This window comes from Orycteropus afer, unplaced genomic scaffold (genome assembly GCF_000298275.1).
Source record: "Orycteropus afer afer isolate SDZICR_OR568_19922 unplaced genomic scaffold, OryAfe1.0 scaffold00292, whole genome shotgun sequence".
NCBI classification, from domain to species: domain Eukaryota; kingdom Metazoa; phylum Chordata; class Mammalia; order Tubulidentata; family Orycteropodidae; genus Orycteropus; species Orycteropus afer.
Window position 1 is genome coordinate 1,140,902 of NW_006921879.1, and position 15,214 is coordinate 1,156,115.

General features: G+C 44.7%; 2 protein-coding genes across 2 annotated transcripts; both read left to right on the forward strand.

The window, feature by feature from the left end:
* The first annotated feature begins 862 nt into the window (after positions 1-862).
* On the forward strand, positions 863-10,391 carry METTL17 (methyltransferase like 17). The gene is made up of 14 exons (XM_007951229.1): positions 863-943; positions 1,085-1,238; positions 1,324-1,458; positions 2,291-2,372; positions 2,633-2,714; positions 3,214-3,287; positions 3,727-3,821; positions 4,195-4,265; positions 4,443-4,550; positions 4,813-4,881; positions 9,424-9,474; positions 9,718-9,810; positions 10,027-10,211; positions 10,286-10,391. The coding sequence occupies exons 1-14, from the start codon at positions 863-865 to the stop codon at positions 10,389-10,391; spliced, it is 1,386 nt and encodes a 461-aa protein (XP_007949420.1).
* A 1,272-nt stretch (positions 10,392-11,663) lies between these two features.
* On the forward strand, positions 11,664-13,402 carry SLC39A2 (solute carrier family 39 member 2). Its single transcript, XM_007951132.1, has 4 exons — positions 11,664-11,778; positions 11,952-12,082; positions 12,312-12,359; positions 12,770-13,402. The coding sequence occupies exons 1-4, from the start codon at positions 11,664-11,666 to the stop codon at positions 13,400-13,402; spliced, it is 927 nt and encodes a 308-aa protein (XP_007949323.1).
* The last annotated feature ends 1,812 nt before the right edge of the window (positions 13,403-15,214 follow it).

A 15,214-nucleotide genomic window follows, 5' to 3' on the forward strand; every position in this document is an offset into this window, starting at 1 on the left:
CTGCTAGCCTTTTGGTTAGCAGTCAGATGCCTTAGGCAGTATGCCACCAGAGCTGCCTTCAGACTATAAAGGCCTCATTTATTAGAAACAAAACTTAAAGACCTAGTGAGAGGGGAGAAGGAGCACTGAAAAAATAAAATAATTAAAAAAAAAAAACTTAATGACCCAAGTGCAAACTCTTCAACTGATATAATTTCTCATATGTCATTCAATAATTATTACACATGAACTCTTACAGTTTTTGGAGAGGCTTTCTACCCCACCCTGTCACCAGATTTCTAACCCAACGGATTAGGGATGTGTCTAAGTTGACTGGTTGCTATAGGAATCAAAGGTTCACAGCACAGTGAGTTCTTCTTAATATTACATGTTGTTGTTGTTGTTGTTGTTATGTGCTGTCGAGTCAATTCCGACTCATAGCGACCCCTCCTTGGGTTTCCGAGGCAGTATCACTACGGAAGTAGGATTGCCCAACCTTCCTTCCGAGGAGCGGCTGGTGGGATTGAACCGCCAGCCGTCTGGTTAGCAGGCAAGTGTCTTAACACTCCTGAATACCAAGCATAATGTTCTTAGTTAACCTGCATTCAAAGTACCAACACTATGCCGTATTACATTACTAAGAGCCTAGAGCCATTGACCCAATAGCTTTCTGCTACTTTCGTCAGACCCGCCTCCTTAGTCTTGTCGTTGTAAGAGTTCCACCCCAAAGTGCTTTACGTATGGATCTGTTATTGGCTACCAGCAAGCACTCCCTCTTGTCATTGGCTGAAACTGTCTGGGGCCGAAGTTCCGCCCGCCACAGTTATTTGTGACTGAGGGTTACAGTCACCAACATTTCCGTTTCCGGCTCGCGTCCGCATCTATGGCGACCGCCTGTGGACGGAGATTCCTGCTGACTTTAGGCCAATGGCGGCGCGGCAGTGGAGTAGCTTTCCAGTCCCAGGTGAGCGCCTCCCTTTCCTGCTCTCGGAGAGGTCCTGGACATTTAGAGAATGGATCCGCCTCGAGCTGGAACGTTCTCCCGTAGCAAACGCTTGCAACCTTCCTTCTTTCCTGCAGTCAGCCCTTCTTTCCCGACCTGCAGGCCTTCTCCGCCCTCGTGCCTGGCGTGTCCCAGGTGGATAACAAGTCCGATTTTCTGGGGAAGAAGCCCCATCGCAAGCATCCCGGCATTCGACAGCTCCCGCACGTACGGCTGCCCCAGGCACTGGCTAATGCCGCGCAGTTACTGCTGCTGGGTAGGTAACGGGAATGGGAAGCCCAAAAGAAAACTGCGACTGGGCCCGCATGCAAGTGACTCGGCTTTACATGTTTGGCTCATAGAGAGCTCGGTATCCGATGTGGAGAAGCAGGTGCAAGCACTGACCAATTATTTGTGGAGCCGACATTTGCCTGTAGAGCCAGAGGAATTGCAAAGACGAGCTGTGCATCTTGAGAAAAAAATCCTGGAAAACCCAGGTAGGGTTGAAGAGTGCTTAAAGAGTAGGCAGAATTGAGATATAAGTAGGAAAGGAAGAACAAGAAATAATTTTATCATTTCTCAAATAAGTACTGCAGTTTCTTAATTTTCTGACTACAGCAGTAATGACAATGATGCCTTGCTAAGAGAAGGTAGATTATATCAGGGATTGTTTTTGGGGTTTGTGTTAGGGTTAGAGGGTGCTCTGCAAGTCCAGTGGATTAGGACCGTCTAAGTTTTTATTCAAATGAAATAAAGGCCCTGTGTGGCCCCCTGTCTAGCATTGAAACACTCACCAGACATCAGAGAGTAAGTGTAATTTATCAAGTTATATTCATAGATGTGAATTCCTTTGTTTTACCTGCCTTTTAGTCATCTTTATACCCTGCGCTTTGCACAGTACCTGACTTAGAGTAGACACTCAGTAGATACTTGATAGAACTGACCTGAACACAGTCCTAAGATGATTTTCCAGTCCCTTTTCTCCACATAGGAACACTGGAACACTTTCAAAATCTTGAATTTCAGGAAAGTGAGGAAATCCACATAACGTTACCCATATCCTGTGTCTTACCACTCTTGACTTTAATGTAGAATAAAACCTGTGGTAGAGGCTTGGTTAAGTTGGATAAACTACTGTTAGTGATAGTGTTATCTAATATATTGCAGTGTTGTTCTTACTTAAAACGTTTTTGTCTAGATTTGTCTTCACTCTTGAAGTGTGTGTAAGAGGTGGGGCAGAGGTGGGTATGGGCAAGCAGTGTATTCAAATATTGGATCTAAGCCCTGTTCTCCCTAGGTCCTCACCTCCAGTCCTTGTTCTCACCCCAGACCCAGCTCGGACAGAGGAGAAACTTCGTGTAGCTGTGCTGAGTGCCTTGCGCAGAACTACCTACCATTGGCAAGAACTGAGGTAAGGGAGACTAGAAGGGTTGCAGAAGAAAGAAAAGTTTTGACTGTAGAAGGAGAGTTGGAGAAGTACAATTACATAATCAGTTTAGCATTTGAGAAAAGGTACCTGAATTGTAAGGTTCTCCAGGACCTATCTGTGTCAGGGAATAAAAGGGCTGAGCTGGAAGGGACCTTTTTAAATACTTTATTTCCTAAAAGTCTAGAAAGTAAGTATAGGATACAGGTTATTTTCCCAGTAAATGTGACTTATTTTTCTGGCAGCTACAATGAGGGACTGAGTTTGGTATATATGGCAGCAAGACTGGATGGTGGCTTTGCAGCGGTCTCCAGAGCATTCCATGAGGTAAAAGTCTCTCAACTTCCAACCTGAACATTTTTTGCCATCAGTTCCTTTATTCATAAAGTAATGTTCTAGGATAAGGATTCTTGGGATTTGGCATTTGCTTGTTTTTTTTAAGAGGCTCTCTGGTGGCGTAGTGCCTAAGACATTTGACTCCTAACCAGGAGGCTGGCAGTTCAAACCCGCCAGCCACTTCTTGGGAGGAAGATTAGGCAATCCACTTCCGTAGAAATACCGTCCCAAGGAGGGGTCGCTATGAGTCAGATCCAACTTGACGGCAGTGAGTTTGGTTTTTTTGGTTTCTGTCCTCTGATAGGATTTTGTGATTCAGGAAAGATTCAGAACCACTGTTTTAGGAGTTTCCTCCCTACAAAGAATTTCTCTTGAATCTCGAAAGATACTCGCTTCTCACCTCTTCTGTCATGACCCCTTAATTTGTTTCTGCCAAGGCCCTAAATAAGTATATACTTATGCTCCTGTGGGGAATTGTGTATTTTGTCAGATCCAGGCTCAAATTCCAGACTTCCAGCCACAAACCTTAATGGACTTTGGCTCGGGTACTGGTTCTGTCACGTGGTGAGTAGCCTTTAGCTCTTTCTCTGCCATTTCTAGTTCTAGAGAATAACGCTTACAGTACCACAACATCCAAAGATTGGAAAACCAAAGAGAAAATAAGAAAGCTGGGAATTAGAATGTTTCTTGCTTCAGATTATGCATTGCAGAAGGTGGTACATGGATTGGGGCCAGAATTTAAAGAAATGTCAAGGGGAAACAGGCCCATGTTTAGAAAGACTTGAGGAAACAAAAGGAGAGGAGATTAGTATAAAGCATAGGTTTTACATATCAATGAAGAAATCCTTGCTTTCAAATAGTTTGTTGAGTCTGCCTTTCTCTTTTCTTTTTTGGGAGTTATTAGTGAAATTTAAAAACATTGTTAGTTTTTCTAACTATTTTAGTCTTTTGTAGGGATGACGCTCTGTCATGAGAATTGGTAGTTTGTATTTTGTCATTTTAGGGCTGCTCATAATACTTGGGGCAAGAGTCTACGTGAATATGTATGTGTGGACAGCTCAGTTGCCATGTTGGATTTGGCAGAAAAGCTACTGAAAGGTGAGGGAAAAGTATAGGGAAGGGCTCTTCCAAAGTTGAGGAAGTTAAGAAAGCAAAAGGATACTAGAAGGGGTGTTTTCTTGGGGGTAGAGGAGAGGACAGAAGGTTAGGTCTGGTCTCTTTCCAGTGTTATAATCAAGCAGAGGTGGTCGAAGCCTTTGCAGTATTGTGGATAGGTTGGAGGAGATGAACAGTACAGGAAAGCCAAGGTTTTCCGTGTCCTTTTTGATACTTGCATTTCTATTATAGCTCATTCTTACCTAGTATTTTTATTTATTCCCAGGGTCATGTTTCCTATCTGATATTCATAGTTTATACCTATGGCTGGTAACTTCTATACACTCATAGTTGTTTTCTCTCCTTTCCTCCACAGGTGGCTCAGAATCTGGGGAGCCTTCTGTTGCAGGTGTATTTTTCAGACAGTTTCTACCTGTGTCACCCAAGGTAAGTGGCAGTGTTTGGGGTATCCTAAGTGTGGAATGTGGCAAGTGGAGAACTATAGCCTTAGCTTTTCAACCTGACACTGAATGTTAAAAGATAAGCAGTAGATGAAATTTAGGGGTCAGGACTTTTGATGGGGAGCTGTCTGGGTCTGTCAGTGTTTCTTGTCTTGGTCCTCAGGTACAGTTTGATGTGGTGGTATCAGCCTTTTCCCTGAGTGAGCTATCCAGCAGAGCTGACCGCATTGAAGTAGTTCAAACTTTGTGGCGCAAGACAAGTCATTTTCTGGTGAGTTGGGATCCTTTTTTCTATTTAATTCTCAAAGCATCTTTATAAATGTCATGCCTTTCTTTCTTCCCATGGGAGTTTCTCTTCATTTTTGACCATTTTTTTAATCCTTCTCTTAGGGACTCCATCCACATCTTGTATTAGTGCCCATTCCCTTTTAGGGCGCTCCATGTAATAATTTGCACTCTATCTGTGAATGCTCTTGGCATTAATGCTTTCATGTAATTCAGTGTTTTTGCTTATTTTCCCCTTTTGTGAACAGATACTGATAGAGAATGGAACAAAAGCTGGGCACCGCCTTCTCATGGATGCCAGGGACCTGATCCTTAAGGTAAAATTCCTTCTTCATCCCCAACCCATCAGTCACCATTTACTGGCATTCCCTTGAAGACTGAAGCAACTGTCATACATTGGTAAGGCTGATTCAGGAAACTTGACATCCTTATGATGTAGGTCAGTGATGGCAACCCTAAGGCCTGCAGGTCAAATGTGGCCCACCATCTCTTTTTATATGAGTTGTGCTCATTCATTTCTCTTTTTTATCTATGGCTGTTTTTATACAACAGCCAATAGAGTTGACTAGTTGAGACAAAGACGGATTTTGCCTCTTAGCCCTCAAAACCTAAAATATTTACTGTCTAGCCCTGTACATAGAAACTTGTACATAGAGCAAGGAGACTGTCCTTCGAACAAAACAAGGGAATACTGCATGGTTTAAAATCAGGATTGTATCTTTTCATTATACTTATTAAATCTGTACGATAAACAAATAATCCGAGAAGTTGGACTGTATGAAGAAGAACATGGCATCAGGATTGGAGGAAGACTCATTAACAATCTGCAATATGTGGACGACACAACCTTGCTTGCTGAAAGTGAAGATGACTTGAAGCATCAACGTACTTGTGAAGAGTAAAGACTTACTCTTCATCACTTACTGGTGAAGAGTAAAGACTACAGTCTCTACAGTATGGCTTACACCTCAACATAAAGAAAAATCTTCATAACTGGACCAATAAGCAGCATCACGATAATGGAGGAAAGATTGAAGTTGTCAAAGATTTCATTTTACTTAGATCCACAGTCAACACCCATGGAAGCAGCAGTCAAGAAATCAGACATACTATTGTACTGGACAGATCCACTACGAAAGACCTCGTTAAAGTGTTGAAGAACAAAGGTGTGACTTTGAAGACTAAGGTGCGTGTAACCCAAGCCATGACAAATCATCCAAATTGTAAAAATTCAGGTCTGTTCCTGTTTTGCTTCATTGGCCATAACAGAACTGATTCAAAGCCCTGCATTAAAGGGCCACTAGTAGTTGTCTGTAAATCAGATGTTTATACCCTGGGGACTGCCTGTACTCCAAACAAAGAGCTTCTTTGCAGCAAGGCATTTTCAGTTGCCTCCTACTCATGTGAAAGCTGGACAGTGAATAAAAAACACCAAAGAGTTGATGCTTTTGAATCATGGTGTCAGCAAAGACTACTGAAAATGCCATGACTGCCAGAATGAACAAATCTGTCCTGGAAAAAGTGCAGCCAGAATGCTCCTTGGAAGCGAGAATGGCCGGACAGATTTGGTCATGTTGTGAGACGGGACCATTCCCCAGAGAATGATATCATGCCTGGTAAAGTGGAGGATCAGTGGAAAAAGGGAAGGCCCTCAACAAGAAAGAGTGACAGAGTGGCTGCAACAGTGGGATCAAGTATATCAAGGATTTTGAAGATAGCACGTGACCAAGCATTGTTACCTTCTGTTGTACATAGGGTCACTATGAGTTGAAGCCAAATCAATGACACCTAATGGCAGCAACAACAGCCCTTTAAAAAAAGTTTGCCAATTTCTGATCTACAGCATTGTTAAGCCAAGAGCTCTGTTTTTGTGGAAGAGTATGAGCCAATGTATAATCATAAATTCAGTTGTCCCAAAGTGTTTTGAGAGGGAAGGTTGCTGACAAGGGAGAACACCAAACAATGTGCCAAGTCCCTGCCTTTCTCTTGCTGCAAAGTTCTTTGTTTGGAGTATAGGCAGTCCCCAGGGTATAAACGTTCGACTTACAGACAACTCCTTTAAAAAAAAAAAAAAAAAAAACAGTGCCAACAAGTCTGTTCCAACTCACAGCGAGACCCCCCTTGGTTTTCTGAGGCAGTAAATTTTTATGGAAATAGATTGCCTAGTCTTGCCTCTGTGGAGTGGCTGTTAGGTTTGAACTGCCAGCTTTCTGGTTAGCAGTCAGATGCCTTAGGCACTGTGCTATCAGTGCCTCTTCATAGACCACTCCTAGTAGCCCTTTAATGCAGGGCTTTGAACCAGTTCTGTTATGGCCAATGAAGCGAAACAGGAACAGATCTGAATTTTTACAAATTGTGTGATTCGTCATGGTAACCAGAATAGGAAAAGTTAGGAGTAGAAGCCACGGAATGGGAGACTCAGAAGAGGCCATAGTGAATCCTTTCAGGAGCCTGAGGGTGGCATTGAATTATTGTGAGGACTGTGAAAAGCCACACATTCAAAGCATCACAGTCAGGGTAGGTTGCAAAACCTGCTTTAATGTTACCTGAATTTGCCCTCACTTTGAAAGGATTGAACTAATCCCTACTAGCAACAGTTCTTCGTTACAGTTACCTTCGCTTGCTACATGTAAAGCTTTTAAATAGTTAAAACAGTCTTTGAGCCTTTTCTTGCACTAAATAAGGTAAAGCTAAGTAAGAAGCTGGGAGCTCTGATGGCATAGTGCTGAGGCACTTGACTGCTAACCAGAAGGCTGGCTGTTCAAACCCACCAGCCACTTCTCGGAAGGAAGGTTGGGCAATCTACTCCTATAGTGATGTTGTTGTTGTTAGGTACTGTCGAGTCGTCTCCGACTCATAGTGATCCTGTGCACAGCAGAATGAAACACCACCCAGTCCAGCGCTAGATCTGCGATCCTTGCTATACTTGAGCCCATCACTGCAGCCACCGTGCCAATCCATCACATTGAGGGCCTTCCCTTTCGTTGACCCTCCACCTTACCAAGCATGACATCCTTCTCCAGGGAATGGTCCCTACTTACAATATGACCCAAGTAGGTGAGACAAAGTCTGGCCATTCTCGCTTCCAAAGAGCATTCAGGCTACACTTTCTCCAGGACAGATTTATTAGTTCTTTTAGCAGTCCGTGGTACTTTCAGCATTCTTCGCCAGCACCACAGCTCAAAAGCATCAACTTTTCTTTGGTCTTCCTAATTCATTGTCCAGGTCTCACATGTATATGAGGTGATTGAAAATACCCTGGCTTGTATCAGGCGCACCTTAGTCCTCAAGGAGACATCTTTGCTCCTCAGCACTTGAAAGAGTTCCTTTGCAGCCAACTTGCCCAGTCTATATGGGCATCTGATATCCTGACTGCTGCTTCCATTGGTGTGGATTGTAGAACCAAGTAATATGAAGTCTTTGACAACTTCACTCTTTTCTCCATTTATTGTGATGCTGCATATTGGTCCAGTTGTAAGGATTTTTGTTTTCTTTATCTTGAGATGTAATCCATACTGCTGTATTCTTTAGTCTTCATCAATAAGTGCTTCCAGTCATCCTCACTGTGTCATCAGCATATTGCAGGTTGTTAATGATTCTTCCTCCAATGTTGATGCCACATTCTTCTTCCTATAGTGATACCGCCTTGGAAACCCAAGGAGGGGTCACTGTGAGTCAGCTCCAATTCTATGGCAGTGATTTTTTTTTTTTTTTTTAAGAGTAAGAAGCCTATGTATCTGTTCCAACTTAATCTATAAATTCTTAAAAATCCCAGGAACAACAGCACAAAACGCCAGGCTGCAGTTAAATGCATAGACAGGTGAGAAGATCAGGAGCGGGCAGGTAGGCGAGCAGGAATGTACCCTAGACGGAGGATAGACTTGGGTAATCTGACATACATGCACTTGTGCTACGATATTAGCCACTTAGATTACAGAAGCAATGGAAGGCAGAGTTAGAGTAACTTCTCAGAGACAACCAAACACCTTGAGAGAGAGAATCGCTGGGCCTGCAGGCTCAGGACTATAGTCTCAGGGGACATCATACTCAATTGGCACAACATAGTACATAAAAATCTTGTTCTGCAACCTACTTTGGTGACTAGCGATTGGGATCTTAAACCTTTTAAGCAGCCATCTGTGATGCAACTATTGGTCTCCTCTTATCTGGAGCAAAGAAGAGTGAAGAAAAAGGGCATCTGGAAACAAGGATAAGATGGATCACAAGGACCTCTGCCCTCACAGCCCTGAGACCAGAACTAGGTGGTGCCTGGCTATCAATGCCAACTACCTAGAAGGGATCAAAACTGGAGATCCTGGATAGAGTGGAAGGAAGAATGTGGAACAAAATTCAAAAACACAGAAATGACCAGAATTACTGATTAGATGGAAACTGGTGGAACTCCCAAGACTATGGCCCTGGGTTACCTTTCAGTCCTAGAAATGGACTCACTTCCATGGATTGGCTTTAAGCCCAGCAGTAGAAAGACCTATGTACAGAACACCTACCCCTGAGCGATGCACCCACCTGTATCAGTCAGCCATGAGACACCATAGATGGAAGGCTTGGCAGACAGGAGTGCATAGATGAGAAGGTCACAGAGGAGGGGTAGTCGGAGGGGAGGAATGGAGAGTTTTTTATGGCTGGGCATGGTAATTGGGGTAAGGCAAAAAAAAAACCAAACAGGAACAGATCTCATTCATAACCTGGGGACTGCCTATATTCAGAGAAGTAGCCAGCTTAACTCTAAGGACATAGTTAGTAATTATCAGATTTGAATGTTAAATTCTTTAACATGCAGAGATTGAATTGAGAAAAGACCTTTCGGGCCCATTTTGTTTTGTTTGTTTGATTTTCAGGAGAAAGAGAAGTCACCTCTGGACCCTCGACCAGGCTTTGTCTTTGCCCCAGTGAGTATTCTACCTCTTCCTGCATGCAAAGATCTAAAACTTAGAAAAAGAGAGCGTAAAAAAGTAAGCCATTCTCCACTATTTTGTGACCTACCCGTTTCCTCTCAGAAGTCCCCCTGGCTTTCCCACCCCCTACTGCTATACTCCAGTCTCCCTAATCCTTCTTGACTATCATCCCTAGTTTCTCAGTTTTATGGTCCATGGTTCTCTTGTCTTATTTCTTGTCTTTATTTGTGTTTACAGTGTCCCCATGAACTTCCTTGTCCCCAGTTGACAGCCTCTAGGCCCCTTGCCTGCAGCTTCTCCCAGGCTTACCATCCTATCCCCTTCAGCTGGGTATGTATGATGGAATTTTAGGGCAGGGAGAAAATAACCTGGAAAGGCAGGAAGAAAAAGAATCAGGTGGGAGGAGTTGGAAAATTTAGAGAATAGCCTGGAAATTTTAGGGCCCATGTGTGTGTGATTTATAGAATAAGAAAAAAGACTGCAGGAATAGGGACCAGAAGTTTTTTCCCATGTCTTTTTCATCCAGTCCCTATATCTCTATCTTAGAACAAGAAGCCAAAGGAAGAAAAGTTCTCAATGGTGATTCTTGCCCGGGGCTTTCCAGAGGAAGCTCATCACTGGCCCCGTATCACTCAACCTGTCCTTAAACGGCCACGTCATGTGCATTGTCACCTGTGCTGTCCAGATGGGCACATGCAGCATGCTGTGATCACCGCCCGCCGGCATGGCAGGTACAGGGAACGTGATCAAAACGAGTGGGAGATGGCAAGATCATGTGGCCCACAGTGTTGTTTCTTTTCCACAGGGATTTGTATCGCTGTGCCCGGGTCAGCTCCTGGGGAGATCTTTTACCTGTGATCACTCCATCTGAACTTCCTCCATCACCTGCTCAAGATCCCCCTGAGGGCTGACAAGGATATATAACAAGTATGTTCTCCTCACATGCCTGCCAAGGCTGAAGCTTCCTGGTGTCCGGGACCGTAGTGCTGGTACACCAATATGTTTGTATTTGTTTAAGGTTTTAATAATAAATTTTTTTTTATAAAATGGGAATGGATTTTGTGATTCTTAAGATAATCAATGTGGGGTCCGTTATCCTGGCCCCCCTATAATGAAGAGAATCCTCAGATCTTTAGTGGTAGGCTCCCACACAAATCTCAAGTTCATCCTTTCCTGTAAGAACATTGCTGCTTCTACCAGAGACCAAGGCTTCCCAGGCAAGGCAGTCTGGGATAGTGGGGATAGCCACCCCAGCTCTCTGAGAACTGGCTCAACAGGTCTCAGGGTGTATGTGGGCCACCTGAATAGGGGAACCAGCAGCTGCATAGCCTCTTTTTTTCTACCTCCTCCTCTTCCATCTTTCCCAAGGTCCCTCGGCTACCCTAGAGTTTACCACACATTTCCGTCGAGTTGATCCCAGTCAGGACTGAACCTACCATCTCCAACCCCGTGTGCCCAGGCAGGATCCATTTACTTGGTTTTCCCATAAACCTTGTAGTTTCAAGGTGGGAGCAACTTTCCCTGTCATAAAGTTCTCAGTCCTTCTCCTATGTTTCATATTAGGAAGTGGAGCCCCAGTAGGAAGTTGTGACAGTATCAGTGTTGTAATGCTAGAAATCTAAACTTTCCACTAGACATTTCCATCCCCAGAGCTATTTTTCTGGGTTGTAGGAAAGAGGAATTCCCTCACCTAGTTTCCACAGAGTACTGGCGGTACCACCTCAGCCCCACCTCCACCCCAGGTGGCCCCAAATCCCCTCTGAAAGGGTGCAGTTCAAGTATCAGCGTAGCAACCTATAAGGTTTGGGATGGGGTGGAGAGGTCATGGAAGGCTTAGATCAAATATCCTGAGAAGGCAGGACTGGATTGTCCCAAACAAAACAGCGGGAAAGTAGCCATCGTAGATTCCCATTTTGGGTTAGACCAGCCCCAGGCATAAACTAAGATTGTGTGCAGGCTTTGGATTAGTCACAGCCTTGAAGAGGAGGAGAAGGTACACGGCACTGGACTGCCTGGCAGGGAGTCTGGAGTTTCTGGTTTCGAAGCTCAAGAAGGTGTGAGGCAGGGGAGGAGCCTCCATGTAGCAGAGGGCGGGAAGCCAGGGAAGAGCCCCAGTTAGCTACACAATGCTGCGCAAGCAGAGGCCACACCAAACAGAAAGGATACCGGGAGTCTCCTGAAGGATGGAAACATTACTAGGAGTGAAAATCGGCTGCCTGTTTGCCCTGCTGGCTCTCACCATGGTCTGTGGCCTAATTCCCATCTGCTTCAAATGGTTCCAGATTCATGCAGCCACAGGTATACCCTTACCTCATCTTCATGCCTATGATCTAAGCGTGACCTCAACCCTATCCTGATACCTTATTCTCCCACCATACCCAAACTTGTGATCTTGAGTTCTGCTTGTTCCTCCTCAGCCACCTTTGATCTGTCCCCTTGTCAACTGGATTGTCACTGTTGTTTTTCATTAGGTCGTCATCACCGGGTCCTCAGCCTCCTGGGCTGTACTTCTGCAGGTGTTTTTCTGGGAGCAGGTTTCATGCATATGATTGCTGAAGCTCTGGAGGGAATTAAATCAGAGATGCAGAGCCTCATGATACAGGTGAGCAGCACAGATGCTGAACCGCAGGGCCGTGAGGCTAGAATGATGAACGGAACTGAGAGAAGGAAAGGAGAGTGATGGAGCCGAGGGTGGACCTGTGGAGCAGGTGACAACTCTTACGTGGAATGACAAAAAGAAGTCTGGTTGGGCTTTAAGGAAAGCAGTGGTGGTGAAGGGACAGGGCAGGAAGCTGAGATGCACCATCTGATTTCTGCTTTTGTCTCCCTAGAACAGGACAGAAAATGAGGGAAATTCTGATGATGCTGATCCAGCTCAGGTGAGCATGTCCCAAAAGCCCCTACCTGTAGAGTGAAGTGAACCAGTGACTGCCTTTATGCCCAGACCCGTTTGAGGGGAGTATGTGAGGAATACCAGGAATCCTTGCCATTGTCCGGCTCAGACATTATAGCAGAAAAGAGGAGCCACCCCAACCCGCTTTGCTTTATGAACTTTGCTTTACTCTTTCTCTGGATCCTTTGACATGCCTCACATCATTTTCCATATTTCTAACCCTATTGATATTATGCCTGTTAGGCCCTCTGGCATTCTTTTTGTGGCATGTCCATATCTACTCCTGGCTTCATTTCCCCACCCTTTTTTATGTCTTGTTACCACATTTTCCCATTTTCTTCAATTTGCACTATCTTTCTTCCCTTCCCATCTCATAGCTCCTCTTTCTGTCCCTAGATGGAGTATCCCTATGGAGAGCTCATTATCTCCCTGGGCTTCTTCTTGGTCTTCTTTATGGAGTCACTGGCATTGCAGTGCTGCCCTGGGGCTACTGGACGATCAGCAGTGCAAGAGGAGCAGTGGCATGGGGTTCATGCCTTTGGACTCCATAGCCATGGACATGTACCCTCACCCTCACTGGGGCCCCTTCGAGCCCTTGTCCTCTTGCTCTCCCTCTCCTTTCATTCAGTGTTTGAAGGTCTAGCTGTGGGCCTGCAGCCAACAGTGGCAGCTACCTTGCAGCTCTGTCTTGCTGTCCTGGCTCACAAGGGGCTCGTGGTGTTTGGTGTAGGACTGCGGCTGATACAGATAGGCACCAGACCACGATGGGCTGTGTTCTCCATACTGGCATTAGCTCTCATGTCACCGGTGGGCCTAGCTCTAGGTCTGGCTGTGGCTAGAGGGGACCCTGACGGAGGACAAGGCTTAGCCCAAGCAGTGTTAGAGGGAGTGGCAGCTGGCACCTTCCTGTATGTCACCTTCCTAGAAATTCTGCCCCGGGAATTAGCTGCTCCCGAGGCCCCTCTGGCCAAGTGGGGCTGTTTCATTGCTGGTTTCACCTTCATGGCCTTTATTGCCATGTGGGCATGACAGACTCCTTACTTTTCTTACAGACCTATTTAGGATGAGCTGCCTCCCAATGGCTTTGGCCCTCAGCTCTTGTTCAGTGAGACCAAGTGGCATTCACTAGGCATCGTCCCCATGGACTAGACCCCAGATTTTCTCCACGAGATCTCATTTCTCACCCAACCAAAAAAAAAACTCACTGCCATTGAGTTGAATCTGACTCAGAGAGCCCTCCTTGGGTTTCCGAGGCTATTTCTCACCCAAGATTGAGGAAAGGATATTTAGATTGAATGCCTATAAATTGGAGATTGGTATAAAAACCATCACTCTAGGTTTGATTCTTGTCCCATTTATACTCTGTGGTAATAAAATGTCCACTTTATCCTTTCCCTTCAGCCATGCTATATTTCATTGCTCCTGGTTGCTTAGAAGCTGCCAGGTCCTGGAAGTGGCAGAGTAGGGAGTAAGAAGGGCAAGTTTGGGGTACAGTAATTTCTTCTGGAATCAGGACCCCTAGCCATTCTACCGCAGTTGCGTGCCATCTCCCCAGACATGGGTGCATTGCTAAAATTCAACAGACCCCTCCCACCTTACCTACAGGTGTTACAAGACTAAGCCAGAGTTACCAGCACTTAGAGTGAAAATAGGTTTTAAAAATAAGGGCCATGGCGATTCCTTCAAAAGTTGGAAATACAAATACCATTTGACCCAGCCATCCCATTACTAGGTATATACCCTAAAGAAGTGAGAGCCATAACAAGAACAGATATATGCACGCCGATGTTCATCGCAGCACTATTTACAATAGCCAAAACTTGGAAACAACCTAGATGTCCAACAACTGAGGAATGGATAACCAAACTTTGGTACATTCACACAATGGAATACTATGCAACGCTAAAGAATAATGTAGAATCTGCAAAACACCGCATAACGTGGATGAACTTGGAGGACATTATGCTGAGTGAAATAAGTCAGTCACAAAAGGACAAATATTGTATTAGTCCGTTATTGTAAAAGTTAAGGAAATGTTTATATATTGGAGGACATTTTCTTTGTTGGTTACCAGGGGTGGGAGGGAAGGGGAGGGAATGCTGTTAGATAGATAGAGATAAATATTGATTTGGGTGAAGAGAAGGGCAATGTACCAAATGTGAGTGACCAATATGGCAGCATTGAGGATGAGAAAGACAGAGAGAGTTACATGGGCAGTACAAACAACAAATATGAACCCCTTTGTAAATACAATACTGAGTTGTTAATGAAAGCAAACATGGGTATAGGGACGGATAGACGGGTGAACAAGCTAAACAATTATGTATGTCTAAATGGAGAGTGTATCCAAGATCATATACAGGGTTGGCAGACAATGGGCCTCTCGAAGAGTATGAAGAGATGAACACTGGGAGGAGGTAACTATGGGGAGGAAGTGGGAGGGGAGCTGCTGCATTGTAAATTTTGGTCAATGACATGAGACAAAGTATATGTGAACTGCTGTATGAAAAGTGAATTTACTCTGTAAATCTTCACCCAAATCCTAATTAAAAAAAAAAAAAAAAAAGGGCCATGGGGATTTAGATTTTTCCTACACTAACCCTGCCCACCCTAATCTTGGTACCTATTGTCAACCCCCCACCACATGCCCAACAAATCTTAAGATCAGGCTAAATGGAGCCAGTTTCCATCTGGTTCCTATTTTTCACACTGAGCCCTTTGTGGCCTCAGGGACATGAATGCTCTTCTCCGAGCTTCTCTCTGCTTCCGTCTACCTTGTGCTGGGGGATTAAGAAGCAGTTTGTTTGGAGAAGGAGAAAGGCGCCAGATAAATGCCTAGGG

Excerpts from the sequence above, each read along its gene's own strand:
- METTL17 (XM_007951229.1), top strand. The coding sequence starts at position 863 with ATGGCGACCGCCTGTGGACGGAGATTCCTGCTGACTTTAGGCCAATGG. Across the intron at positions 1,459-2,290 it reads AAAAATCCTGGAAAACCCAG|ACCCAGCTCGGACAGAGGAG; the intron begins GTAGGGTTGAAG and ends TTCTCACCCCAG. Across the intron at positions 4,551-4,812 it reads GCAAGACAAGTCATTTTCTG|ATACTGATAGAGAATGGAAC; the intron begins GTGAGTTGGGAT and ends TTTTGTGAACAG.
- SLC39A2 (XM_007951132.1), top strand. The coding sequence starts at position 11,664 with ATGGAAACATTACTAGGAGTGAAAATCGGCTGCCTGTTTGCCCTGCTG. Across the intron at positions 11,779-11,951 it reads CCAGATTCATGCAGCCACAG|GTCGTCATCACCGGGTCCTC; the intron begins GTATACCCTTAC and ends GTTTTTCATTAG. Across the intron at positions 12,360-12,769 it reads ATGATGCTGATCCAGCTCAG|ATGGAGTATCCCTATGGAGA; the intron begins GTGAGCATGTCC and ends TTCTGTCCCTAG.